This window comes from Mauremys reevesii, linkage group 7 (assembly GCF_016161935.1).
Source record: "Mauremys reevesii isolate NIE-2019 linkage group 7, ASM1616193v1, whole genome shotgun sequence".
Taxonomy (NCBI): domain Eukaryota; kingdom Metazoa; phylum Chordata; order Testudines; family Geoemydidae; genus Mauremys; species Mauremys reevesii.
The window spans coordinates 101,849,769-101,862,428 of NC_052629.1; the positions used below are offsets into that span (position 1 = coordinate 101,849,769).

General features: G+C 38.5%; 1 protein-coding gene across 3 annotated transcripts in view; it reads right to left on the reverse strand.

Moving 5' to 3' along the window:
- DNAH12 (dynein axonemal heavy chain 12) overlaps positions 1 to 12,660 on the reverse strand; it is a 179,587-nt gene that overhangs the window by 107,980 nt on the left and 58,947 nt on the right. For all 3 annotated transcript variants that reach the window (XM_039481288.1, XM_039481289.1, XM_039481290.1), the window contains 11 exons: positions 10,973 to 11,216; positions 9,620 to 9,805; positions 9,001 to 9,201; positions 7,670 to 7,864; positions 7,304 to 7,425; positions 6,902 to 7,184; positions 6,080 to 6,199; positions 3,714 to 3,870; positions 3,309 to 3,481; positions 1,841 to 1,993; positions 1,150 to 1,389 (listed from right to left, as the gene is read on the reverse strand). In XM_039481288.1, the coding sequence (XP_039337222.1) occupies positions 1,150 to 1,389; positions 1,841 to 1,993; positions 3,309 to 3,481; positions 3,714 to 3,870; positions 6,080 to 6,199; positions 6,902 to 7,184; positions 7,304 to 7,425; positions 7,670 to 7,864; positions 9,001 to 9,201; positions 9,620 to 9,805; positions 10,973 to 11,216 (2,074 nt within the window). The remainder of the gene's footprint in view (positions 1 to 1,149; positions 1,390 to 1,840; positions 1,994 to 3,308; positions 3,482 to 3,713; positions 3,871 to 6,079; positions 6,200 to 6,901; positions 7,185 to 7,303; positions 7,426 to 7,669; positions 7,865 to 9,000; positions 9,202 to 9,619; positions 9,806 to 10,972; positions 11,217 to 12,660) is intronic.

Consider the following 12,660-nt stretch of genomic DNA (forward strand, 5'->3'; position numbering starts at 1 on the left):
TGGCACTCCTAAAGACAGGACAATTGATTAAATTGTAACCAGGAGTGTATTGGAATGCTTACATCAAAAGAGAACACCAATTAAGAAGTAACTGGTCAGAAACTGATACAGCAAAATCCATAGACTTCAACAGAGAAAAAAGACTATAAGAACAGGGTGCTTTGCCATGGGACTTTGGGTTCATCTTGCCACACTCCAGGAGCATCGGATCGCGACCAACAGAGCCAGGCTCCCCTCTGTGACCAATCTGGCTGGCCACTAGATTGATCCAGACTCTGACTGGTAACTATAAACATCAACTGGCAGGACTCTGTGTGTATGTATGTGTGTGACTGAAAAGCATATGCTAACAGCTGTATTCTCAATAATTGAGAATTTTTTGCCTTCTCCTCTATAAAAGATCCCGTGTGCTTTGTATAGAACAACACATGCTCACTGCTGACTAGAGTATTCTTAAATGAATTCTGCCTTCCTGAGGTAGAATTCCTCCCTGAGAATTCCTCTCTTTGAGGCAACATGGCTCTGTCCCTTCTCAGTTTGGTGCTGTGACTTAAAGGGAAAATAGAACCGCAATGCTGCTATCGAGACTTCTTCACTTTGCTGAAGCCATGTCTCACCACTGAAATAGGAGCACTGGCATAAACAAATATCACAGCAAATATTTGTAACTGGTAGTTTGTATAGAGTCATCATCACATGATCTAGTCAAATTGCTCTAGCACTGCTTCTGAATAAAACTCCTTTCTAAGTTATTTTTAAGCACACTTTCTTAAAATATTTGGATTCAATATAAACACGACTTTAAAAGCATATAGGACCAAATCCTGCAGTCCCCCTTTCCCCAGCTAAACAACCCTCACTGAAGGGTTTGGTCCACCACAAATAAAAGCAAAAATTATAATAATTAGTAAAATTTCAGTTCATAACAGCAGAAAAACTGGTTAAAAACGTTCAGGGAGAACAAACTGGTTTGAATAAATTTAAAAAAAAATGAAACCTAACAAATATGTTGCATAAGAAATACAAAATTTAAAAATATAAAATTGTTTATGTTGTAGATGCGACATTCTGGTGCAACTCCAGCAGTGAATTTGGCACTAGGTTTCGTAAATGCACTATTAAGTTAATATGCTTATTTTATTATTTTACCTTGAGGTTGTCTGGCAGTTCAGAACGTCCTGCATAACCTGGATTCATGGTAATAGCTACAAAACAGTTGGGATTGAGCTTCAGTTCAGTCCCTTCAAAAAGAAATGTTTCCATCTTCATCTGTATGGCTCGCTGAATGCAAAGGATCTGCTGAGCCACCACAGACAGTACTTCCAGCTCAATTCGATTAAATTCATCAAAACAGGCCCATGCACCTGAAGAAGCCAACCCCTTAAAAAACTGTAAAACAAGAAAGAAAGACAAAAACTGTACCCCTAACAGAGTATCAGGAAATTTAAAAGCAACAATCAGTAATACGATGGCTTGAAATTTAATGTTGTGCAGTGAACTTATTTGCATACTTTGAATAATATTTAAGCCAACTAGGGAGGAAAGGTCAGCAGCTATATTAGGAAATTAAGTCAATGGAAATCTTTCCTTGGTTTTACTGGAAGCTGAGTCAGGTTTATAGGCCCTGGTCCTGCAAACTCCTTGTCACGTAGTTACGCTAATGCACTGCAAGTGGTCCCATTGAAGTCAGCAGACCTTAGATTATAAACTCTTAGGGGCACGGAATCATGGGTGGGATTTTCAAAAGTGCCTATGTGAAAAGGGCATGTAGCTCCCACTGAAAGTCAACACCTTTCCTCCTGAAAAACACATACTGATCTTAAAATGTAATTCAATTTACCTTCCCCATTGCCAGATAATCAAGGCCATCAGAACAGTTGAAGACAACACACTGTACAGCAAGAGCCTTAGCCAAGTCTTTAGTAGTCTCTGTTTTACCTGTCCCTGCTGGGCCCTCTGGAGCACCACCAAGGTTTAGATAAAAGGCTCCAATCTAAAGAATGGAAATAGTTTATGAAAATTAATAATTTAAGCAAAGACTTTTTCATAATGGAAAATAATTTTAAATTCAATTGTAAATTGAAAACACTACATAGTTGAAACAAATTATTGTATAAAACCAATATTTATCAGATTAATACTAAAGGAAAAAGGCTAAGCTAAAAATTATGTATGTCTTCAAAATACAGGAAACTCAAAGTTCGATTTGAAGTTATTCTTTATTGTAGGTGCCTCAGAAAAGGACACAATCTTATCCATTCCTGAGCAGTCCATATCATGACTAGACATTGTATGTTATATTGGACCTGTTCATGCAGCTCTTACTCAGGCAAAAACACATTTTTAAAGCCAATGTGCCTGATCTTGCTTACTTATGTTCTCTGTCACTCTCCTTTTCCTTTTCCAAGAAGCAGCATCTCCTTTCTCACTCATTCTTTGTGGTCTTTCTCATATTGTCTCCCTTTGCTCTACCCATGTTCTGTTGTCCATCATACCCTGCCCGTCCCCATATTCTATTCTCTCCCACACCATCTTTTCCTATCCCATCCTTCCCATCTCTCCTACTCTCCAAATCTTTCTTTTCTCCCTCCCCTTAGTTCCTCTATCACCTTTATTCCTCCTGTTACTAACCCGGACTCTCTTTTTCTCCTCCACTCTCCCCATCTCTCTTCTGCACCCCTAATCCCAGTCTTCCCATCTCCTAGTTTTATTCATCTTTCAGTCACTATGCACAAGGATGCCATCCCATGGAACGCTTCTCTTCTAGTCAGTTTAACCACTTTAAGGTGAGTTCTGGTTAGTTGAAGATGGGCCAAGTGTACAATGCAGCAATGTGTCTTGATGTGTCGCCCACCAACTGGAAATGGGAAGTAAAACGTGGCCAGCTTCTGTCCTAGCTTCAAAGGCAATATCATGGCGTCAGTACCAATTTCAACTGCCAATTACACAATATCACATAAGTGACTTAGCTATCTCAATATCCAAGCTGGGAACAACTTGTCAAGAGGTACATTTTTGCCAGATCTGCAAACCCAGCCCACTTGATGAAGTTGGTAAGTGGGCTTCAGTCCAGCACTAAGCATGACAATTGTTGCAGATCTACTGGAGCCAACCAGGTTCAGCTTGAAAATTTAAATAGGAATTAAAATCCCTGAAAATTGGCTGTTTTGACAGAAATGATGAGAGTCCAACAGCTATTGCAGTGCTCCCAAGTGACACTGTAATAAGTATAAAATGTTGAAAATGCCATATTACAGCTAAATGAATTATTTAAGCAGGTTAATGACAAGTTTTACATAAAAGCATACCAAGGTGCGGTAACATCTATCCGTAAGGGGAGTAATGACAAGTCGAGGTGAATTGCCAAGGTATTCATAGGCATATTTTACATTGCAGTTAATGATGCGGACACGAGCATTCTCATATTCCCAATAATATCGCAGTTGAGCAAGCCACTGAAAGTCTGTCTCATTTTTCACACCTGGTAAGAAAATAATTAGCAGTAAATATAAAAAAGTTCTAGAAAATTGGATTTTCTGTTAGGTATAAAATAAATAATTTGCCAATATGAATGTTTTCATATATAAAATGTTTTAAAAATTCTTATGTTTCTTAAGGCCAGCAAAGAACGATAATGCAAGTCTATTTCTCTCGGTTCTGAGTAACTCTCTGTTAAATACACATGAAGAATAAAATTTAAAAAAGCTATGTACCACTTTCAATCATCTCCATGACGACATCTCTAGCGTGCACATCAATAGTAACCAAAGCACCTAGTGTAGTTCGTGTCTGCTTAGATAATTTTCCTCTCACCAACTCTACAATATCATTAAGCTGAAGCTGAAGAGTATTGTAGTATTCCTGCAAACCCTGCAAGAAAGAAAATGTCAATTTGATTTAACAATCTTTGGATTTTAATGTGCAAATAATTAGGGTTATGAAATTTTTTTTAGTGTGGGCAGACATCTTAATAGAGATTGTTTAATGGACCACCTCCCTTCTCAGTCATTTCTCAAAGACCATCTCCTCTCTCGTTTACAATTATCTATCTACCCTGTAAAACTACAGCATATTGCTTTTTTACATATTTTGAATCCAAGACGCATTTAAGTCAATGGGAGTATTGACTTCAATGGGCTTTGGATCAGGCCATTATTGCAGTTCAGCAGTTGGGAACAAACAGGAGGAGCCTATGATCAGCCTACTCTCTATGAATCATCTGCAAATGCTCTATGATCCATCAGTGGTTTGCAGACCACAGTTTGCAAACTTCTGGATTATATACATGAAGATTTCATTAAAGCCAGTGGTAGGTTTGCTTAGGAAAAGCTGTAGGATTCAGCTCAGCTTATATATTTTTTCAAAATTATTTTAGTTGGCATTTGGTTTATTGAAAGCAGTTTTAAACTTTGTAAGTAGCAATCTTTACAAATCCTGCGTCAAGCAGAATATTTAGTTAAAAAGAACCCTATTTTAAGAAAATTATTTAAAGTTCTTATTCTTATTGGAAGTGCAGTCTGAAACCACATTCATGTTTTTTAAAAAGTGGGGATCCCCCAGAGAAAGAATTGAATACAGATGTCTTTATTTTGACATTATCTACCTGAGCTACTTGGAATTTGTAGAGTAATAATTTTTTAATTATTTTATAGAAAATTGGCTCCTAAACTACAATAAAAATGTTCCTATAAATAATGGTTCAGTATGTATATCTATGAGTGTGCTATACACGCCCACAAACTATGAAAAGCTCCACTGTGTCATGTTTACCTGCCTTCTTTCTAGTCCCTCCACACTTGATAGTACCACTGATTTTTAAAACTTGTTAGAATGAGGCCTGCACGGGTATTTAGACTTTTCTAATAGAAAACTCTAAAGTAGCAGGAGGTTACATATCAGCCTACATTTTTGAGAGCCCAATCCTGGATTCCCTGAATAGAAAACTTCCACCAATTCCAATGGAACTTTTGAGTGTAAAAAAGAATTGGTATTAGTCCTTAGGCAGCACTCTCTGTAAATCAGTTACCTGAGTACCCAGTGGGAAAGTAAAAAATTGGCTACTATACATTGTCCATCCATGCTAGAAGAAAGACAGGAGGGCATGGATGTGGCTTAATTAAGCTGCAACTTTATCCACTTATAACATCTGGGAGTATCCAGAAAATTGTACAGTGTAGGGAGGATGGGGTTGGCTCTCAGCTGATCCAGACATAGGAACCCCGCCCCCTTCCTTGGCTCCCTGAAAGGGGGCCAGGAAAAGGAAGGGTCGGCTCCCATCTGAAGAGACATAGGAGTACCAAATCCCCTTTAAATTAGCTCCCATAAGGGATGCTTTCCTTCAAATCAATTTCCAATCCAATTTATCCAATAACTATACCCCTTGCATACTGAGTACCTGCACTGGATGTCCACCACTAGTGTTACATATAAATTGTGACATGATAACCTAACCCACCTACTCCACCCCATCAAGGTGGAAAAGGTGAAAAAATTCACCTTACTTTGGTCAATCTGGCAGTGAGGGAAAAATTCCATCTGAGTCCCACAAGGAAAAGGGGAAACTAGGATAATCCCCACAGTGAAGCAAAAGGAATAGGACCAGGTTCCCAAGTGTATAGGTGGGTGGGTGGCTGGTTCCAGCCTGATCCTGGTAAAGAGGGTGGCTGCATGGTGTTTTATTACGTCTCCCATTTTTCCAGTCAGCAGGAAGGGCAATGCAGTGACCTTGATCTGTCCCCAATTGCACCCTGCCTTTCTTGTCCATCCCTGTAAGCTTTCCCCCTTCTCTGCGCTGTTGCAAGCGTTCCCTTAAGGGGTAACGCCCCTTTTCCTCCAGCTAGCCAGACCAAGATCCAGTTGCATAAAGGATGCAGTGGGCACATTCTTCAGAATTTGACCATTACCTAATATTTAAAACACCCAAAGTCTATTTGCACTTCTATGTTTTAAGATTTCTTATCAATTACTTTATCCAATTTTATTTGGGGCAGGAGGAGAGATGAATGATTTAGCTGAACAAAGTACAATAACTGAAATACTAAATGTAAAATAAAAATACAAATATTATGTTTCATAATACCTCTGGCCCATTGCAAATGGCTTCATGTACCTCACTCGTCCAAAACATTTGAGACACACACAGCACGACCTGTCCAGGCCACTCTAGAACCCACTGTTTTCTTTCAGTCTCAGGATATGCCTAAAGAGTTAAATACATCACATAATGGTGTCAGTGTAAATAACTGAATACGTACCACTGAGTATGCTTTTGTATTATATGAATCAATATGATGCCTTTAATAATACTCTTTGAAATGCTGGTAATATTATATTTGTATTTTTGAAATAAAATACAAAATATTTCTTTTAAATTGCTTTTCCTTTATTTTCTTCCTTTTTTATTGCCAAATAGTTAGATTTTAAAAGTCTCCTTATTAATTACTAGAATCTGCCTAACATGCTAAATTGCAAACAGAATCATTTTCTGGTTTTGTGGTTTTCTTTTTAGGTGAGGGCAAACCTGCAACAAGGATTTTGTTTACTTCTAGTTTTTAACTAACAAAAAAAGACTGAAATACTGAAACAAAGTCTACAAAACAGGATGTCTTAGAAGATTAGTAATGTTCTCAGGCTTATTTTATATGTTCCCTTGAGCATGCAGGACAAATCTCAGTCCTGTTTAAGGTAAAACTCCCATTGACTATCTGGCCTATAATTAGAAGTCTCCCACCAAAATCTTAAGCCTGAGCCTGTGGCTTTCATATGCTTAAATTACACTCAAGGAAAGAAGAGTTTTAGTGTGAGTAAGGCCTTTAGGAGAACACCCTAAAATGAAGTAAGGACTACTCATATGTACATATTTTTTTAGGAGGTGGCCTGGAACATATACTAGAAAACATACCAATCTTGATTCAGCAATAACATCATGTATACTCTTCAGCATAATATCTTCCACTTGGATCAGCCACTTCTCCACAGCACCTCGAGCTTCAGAAGTAGAAATGGTTGAAATCAGTTCCACTCGCTCACCTTCAGTGCTATACATTGCCTGAATATCCAGGTTAGGAAGGAAATGCAGCTTAGCAATGCCCTCAAAACACTTTTTCAAGTGAGGCTGAACTCTGAGAGGATCTTTCGTCTCTGACAGGATCTCCAACATTTCATCATTAGACAAGAAGAAAAAACTAGAAAAAGATTCACAAAAATGACAGAAGTATCAAGTTACTGCATGTGTCAGCCCAACTATACAGCAAAACATAATTTCAATCATCTTTGTTTTTGACATAATCAACATGCAGCATACCGAGGAAAGAACAGGCGCTTCTTTTCAAGATAAGCATTAAGCCCTTTCATGATTTTATCAAGAAGCTCATTACACCCCTGAAGTTTCTCCAATAAACCTGTCAATGAAGTGGCAGCAAGAACCTGTAACAACAGATATATAATCTCCATAAGTGTGTATAGTAAGTCCCATACAGGGCACAGGGCACAATGAAGGTTATCAAGGTGATAAATACATAGCACACACTTTTACTCTTTAAATCTTAGGTGTGAGTGCAGGTATAGTTCAGTTCATTGAGTATTTTTACTACAAAATTATTGATAAAAATGGAAGGAGGATAAAATTCTTTTCTTTTAGGGCCAGTTTATTCCTGAGTCAATATATTACCTTAGGGTCTTTGGCACAATACTTCATAATGTCCCTCCAGTATCTGTCTACAGTCTGGAAGAGACGTCCCTCTTCTGGCATCTGTTGCATGATGTCCTCAGAAGAAAAGATGGGCTCCAAGTAAAGCCACTGAGCTTGCACTTTCAACCATTCATCAATAGTCTCCTGAATTCGAATAAGACGGTCTTCCCATTCCTTACCAAACATATTAAAATTATTGGCAGGATATAGTCATATCACATAAAGTTAAAGAGAGAATCAAAAGTAAAGAAACCAAACCTTATGGACAGCACAACATTTTCTGTCCCCCAAGGAGACTTAATATAAACAGAAAAGTAAACCACTAGGAAGATTAACGTTCTTCCCTGTATATGCATTACCTAAGCAGTTTGTAAAGTCTAATCTACCAGTAGACTAGTTTCCCAAAGTGCTGATAAATCATTTGAATGGAGTTTCAGATCACTTCACTATTATCATCTTTTAATAATGTTATGTTTAGATAAAATTCATTATGATACTGGAGACAAATCCTACTCATCTCTCCATAGCCAGGAAAGTCTGGCTCATAGCAGAACTAGGACAGACCCACATTACAGTAGGGGGGCCGGATTTGAATGGTCTGTGTAAAGAGTACACACCACCTATGCTTCATTGAGCCCATCGGTGTGTGGGCTCCCTACATGCAACTACAAAATGAGATTTTGGGGTGGTGTCAGGTACAGCAGATCCACCAGATATTCCCCTGATGCGGGGGCAGGGTGCCATAACTACTGAGACTATTCTAGCCCTGAGGTTAAAGTAACAGCTGCAGAGTGGCTCCACTGCTGTTCAGCAGCCTGGGGAAAGTAATTCCTTCCTCTGCCAGCCCACCAGGAATTTTCCAGTGTACAGCCCAGATGCAAAGGCGTGTCCTGAGGCCAAAATTTGGCTTATAAAGACTAGATCACCGAATACTTTCATTAAAGATAATGAAAACATCATTATAATCATCAGCAAGAGGGGTTAGAGAGTTTATATAAAATGTTGGTTTCCCAGATTAAAGTGAATCTTTATCTATTTAATCTATTCAGGACATTCTCTCTGCTGCAGTTGGACTTGGGCCAGAAGAAAGAGAGAAACCATGAGTGGGAGGGCAAGGGGAATCTCAACATTAAAAAAAAAATTAAAACAACTTGTAAAACATTTTATTTAGAAACACCCATGATATCAAATTTTGAAAAATTAATTCCAACGATAACGCCGCAATAATAAAACATTAGGGCAACTGTATAGTTATCACTTGAATATAAGTGGCCATTTTTAAAAGCAAATAAACATATTGCCTCTCATACCTTGATTTCTTTTTCAAAAGGTTTAATGAAAGGCGATCCTCTCATTGTTTGAGTTTTTACAATCTGATCATCTAGAATAGTCTGAATCTCATCCACTGCTGACAGAATACAAACTCCAGTCTCACGATAAAGGCTTGTATGGAAGGAAACAGACTCCCATAGTTCCATCATAGTGTGCATAGCTTTCTCTAAAGAAAACTCCTATGGTATAGAAAGGAGATATTTTATAGTCACTGCACTAATTTTCTTTGATTGACACATTCAATATATAATCTCACATACCTAGATAAATTTCAGGAGATTTGTTACTAGTACTACCAGCATAACATTGTTTTCTTTTATTATTTTTCTTAACATTTCATTTGTTGAAGCATAACAAAATAATACCGTTAGGTAACACTGATGCTACAACACAAAAGTTCTAAATGCAAACAAATTCAAAGTTATAGCCAACACTCCACCCAAAAGGTCATGTTGTTAGAGATCAGCTCTCAACAGATGCAGAAAATTATGTACAACAATAAAAGGGGAAAAAGTCGTAATAATAAGCCCCGGAAACCAACACACAAACATACTTCACTTTTCATTTGTTTCTTAAAAGATTTATTCTTGTGCTCACCTTACTTGCACCTACACTTATGGTTTCAAATTGCTCCAGGTAAGGGGCTAGGTTCTGCTTTAAAACTTTTCTTAGGGTAGTTCCAGAGTCTGGAGTTAAATCATATCCTATTATATCTGACATCTGTTGCCAGTGGCGAGTCCTTATGCCTGGGTTACAAAGGATAGTCACCGTGGGGATATTCTCCTAGTTGAAAAAAATATTTGCAAAACAGAATTTCATCTATGTAAATACAAATTTTGCCGATAATGGGAATTACAATCCACTTATATTAGCTCACCCTCTTTCCCCTTTACAGCTAAACTTGCATTTCAGTGAATATATCCAGAGAAGCTGAATATTAAAAGACTGTCTATAATATACATGTCTATTATTATTTTCAAAACATAATTCCACTGACTCTCTGGATGATGGGCCACTGTTCCTGATATCTAACAATCTTTTCAAACAATGTTTCCATATCAATCTAAAACCTGTCTATTATAGCACTTTCGTCAATGGATCTGCATTGATTATGAATTATAGGTAATAATTTTGCTATAGTATGTGCATTCCTAAGGGTGAACCAAAAGGCTTTTTACCTGCCAAGACCCAAGTTCAGAACTGATGACACGAGTGACTTCAATTACGGTAATCCCTGAACAGTACAGATGGCTTCTTTCAATGTACTGCTTCAGTTGTTACCAATGTTATTCATTAATTTTTTCTGAAGAAATACAGAACCACGAACTTAGGTCTTGGCAGATGCATAAAAAATTAACTAATTTTCAACCACATTTTGTATTAAGATATACTTTCATATACAATTGTTCTACTAGTAATCTGAGAAAAAATAATATTTTGTATCTGTTTATTTTTTAATTCCAGTTTATTTTTAAATACAAAAGGGGCACATAGTGATGCTTACAAAGCCTTTAGCTGCCTTTATGTCTAATTTTCAGAATTTCCTATTACAGTTCTTATATATGCCTCAAAATCTGTTTCTTTTACTGTAGCTTTTTCCATGGCAGGAAGTAATCTTTTTATTATTTATATAATATGTAAATTAAAAAATATTATTAATTCACTCTTTGGTTATTCATATACCTGAAAATTTGCAAAAACTTTAGGGGTGAAATCCTGGCCCTACTAAAATCAGTTGAAGTTTTGCCATTGATTTCAATTGGGCCAGGAATTCACTCTAAATGCATAACTGTTATCACTTGAAAAGCATGACAGAGCCAACACTCCCATGAACACTGCATAGCAGGACTTGAAAAAATCCTTTTAAATATTGTAGTATCTACTTGGATGAGTAATGGTTTTAGGATTTGCCCATAAGTGCTAAGTATTATTATCAATGTTTTTTTTAACCTTAAAGTCTTTGATCTGCTCCATTACTGATGAACACATTGTAATAGTTGGATTGTCCTTCTTTTCTTCTTCCAGCTTCTCTTCTACTATGGCTCTGCGATGCAGTGTCTTCTTCTTTTCCAGTTCTGCTTTCTTCTGCTTTTGTTGAAAAACCTTCAACATCCTGTATATCTCTCGAAAAAACTCATCTACCTCAGTCTCCATGCTTTCCCCATTCAGGTCCAGGAAAGCACCATCCATCCATCTGGAAGAAAAAACAAAATCATAATGCATCTTATACAAGAATCAGAATGAAAAATATATCATGTACATATCTAAAACATATTTTAAAATTTTAAATATACTATTTGTATCAAACAGAAGTTTAAAAAGTTAAAAGAAACATTTTAATGGATGTGCAGCTAATATTTTAAATTCTGTCATTCTCTACAAAATACTAATAGTAACCAAGAAAGCACTCACACCTGTTTAGTAGCATCAGGGCTTCCACACGGTATAGTCACTAGAAGGTGACTACCATCTTGGATGGGTATGCACTTGGGGTGGCTAGCCCCTCCCCCCACCCTCTGCTGCTCACACCATTGCAGCTACATTCTATTTTTAGTACAATAGCTCAATCAGAGCCAGAGTGAATGTGTCTCCTAGAGCTGGAAATTATACCTCCAGTTCGGAAGTGTATACCCATTTTCACACACTTTAGACAAGTCACTATTATAGCTTATACAGCAGTATTTACCCACCTGAGGTAACATAATAATTTGAGCAGCTCTACATTCCATTTTGGGAGCGAACACAGCCTCAAAATTGTATTTTATTATATAAATATAGATAGTGCCCCTGAGAAGTATGTTTTGGGTGCCCAAATCAGCCAGCAGAGAGGTAAATCACTGTGGGGCGGGGGGCAGTGGGACTGGGGAAGACACAGTTGGTCCCACTGAGCCTCATCCCCCACAACTAGAACCCCCTCTGATAAGCCCCACTTCTCCTGCACCTGGACCAACCTGATGAGCCATCCACACCAAAACCCCCACCCTATCCTTCCTCTTCCCCTGCATGGCATCCGGGGCCGGGTCAGACCCACCCCCAGATTTCTCCTCCGGCTGTAGGAAGCGCTGCAAACTCCTCCCTCGCCCCCGCGCGCTTCCTGCACCCATTACTCCTCAGGTACAGGGAGAGGAATCACTGTACAGGGAGCTGCTCGCCTCCCAACCCCTGTGCATCCAGACCCCCTCATACCCAGACCCTCCCACTGACTCTCACCCCCCACAATCAGAAACACCCCCCACACACACCCGATGAACCCTACTCCTTCTGCACCTGGACCACCCCGATAAGCCATCTGCACCAAAATCCCCACCCTACCGAGCTCCAACCAGCTGCACCTAGATCCCCACCCCCACTGAGCCCCACTCCCTCAGTATCTAGACTTCCCACTGAGCTCCCCACACCCAGACCTTCTTTACCTCCACTAAGCCCCTACCATCTTCACCGGGATCCCCTGCAGAATCCCATTACCATTGCACCCAGACCCCTCAATGAACCCCTGTACCGTACGACTGGAGAATTGCTAACATAGTTCCTATTTTTAAGAAAGGGAAAAAAAGTGATGTGAGTAACTATAGGCCTGTTTGTTTTACATCTGTAGTATGTAAAGTCTTGGAAAAAAATTTGAAGGAGAAAGTAGTTAA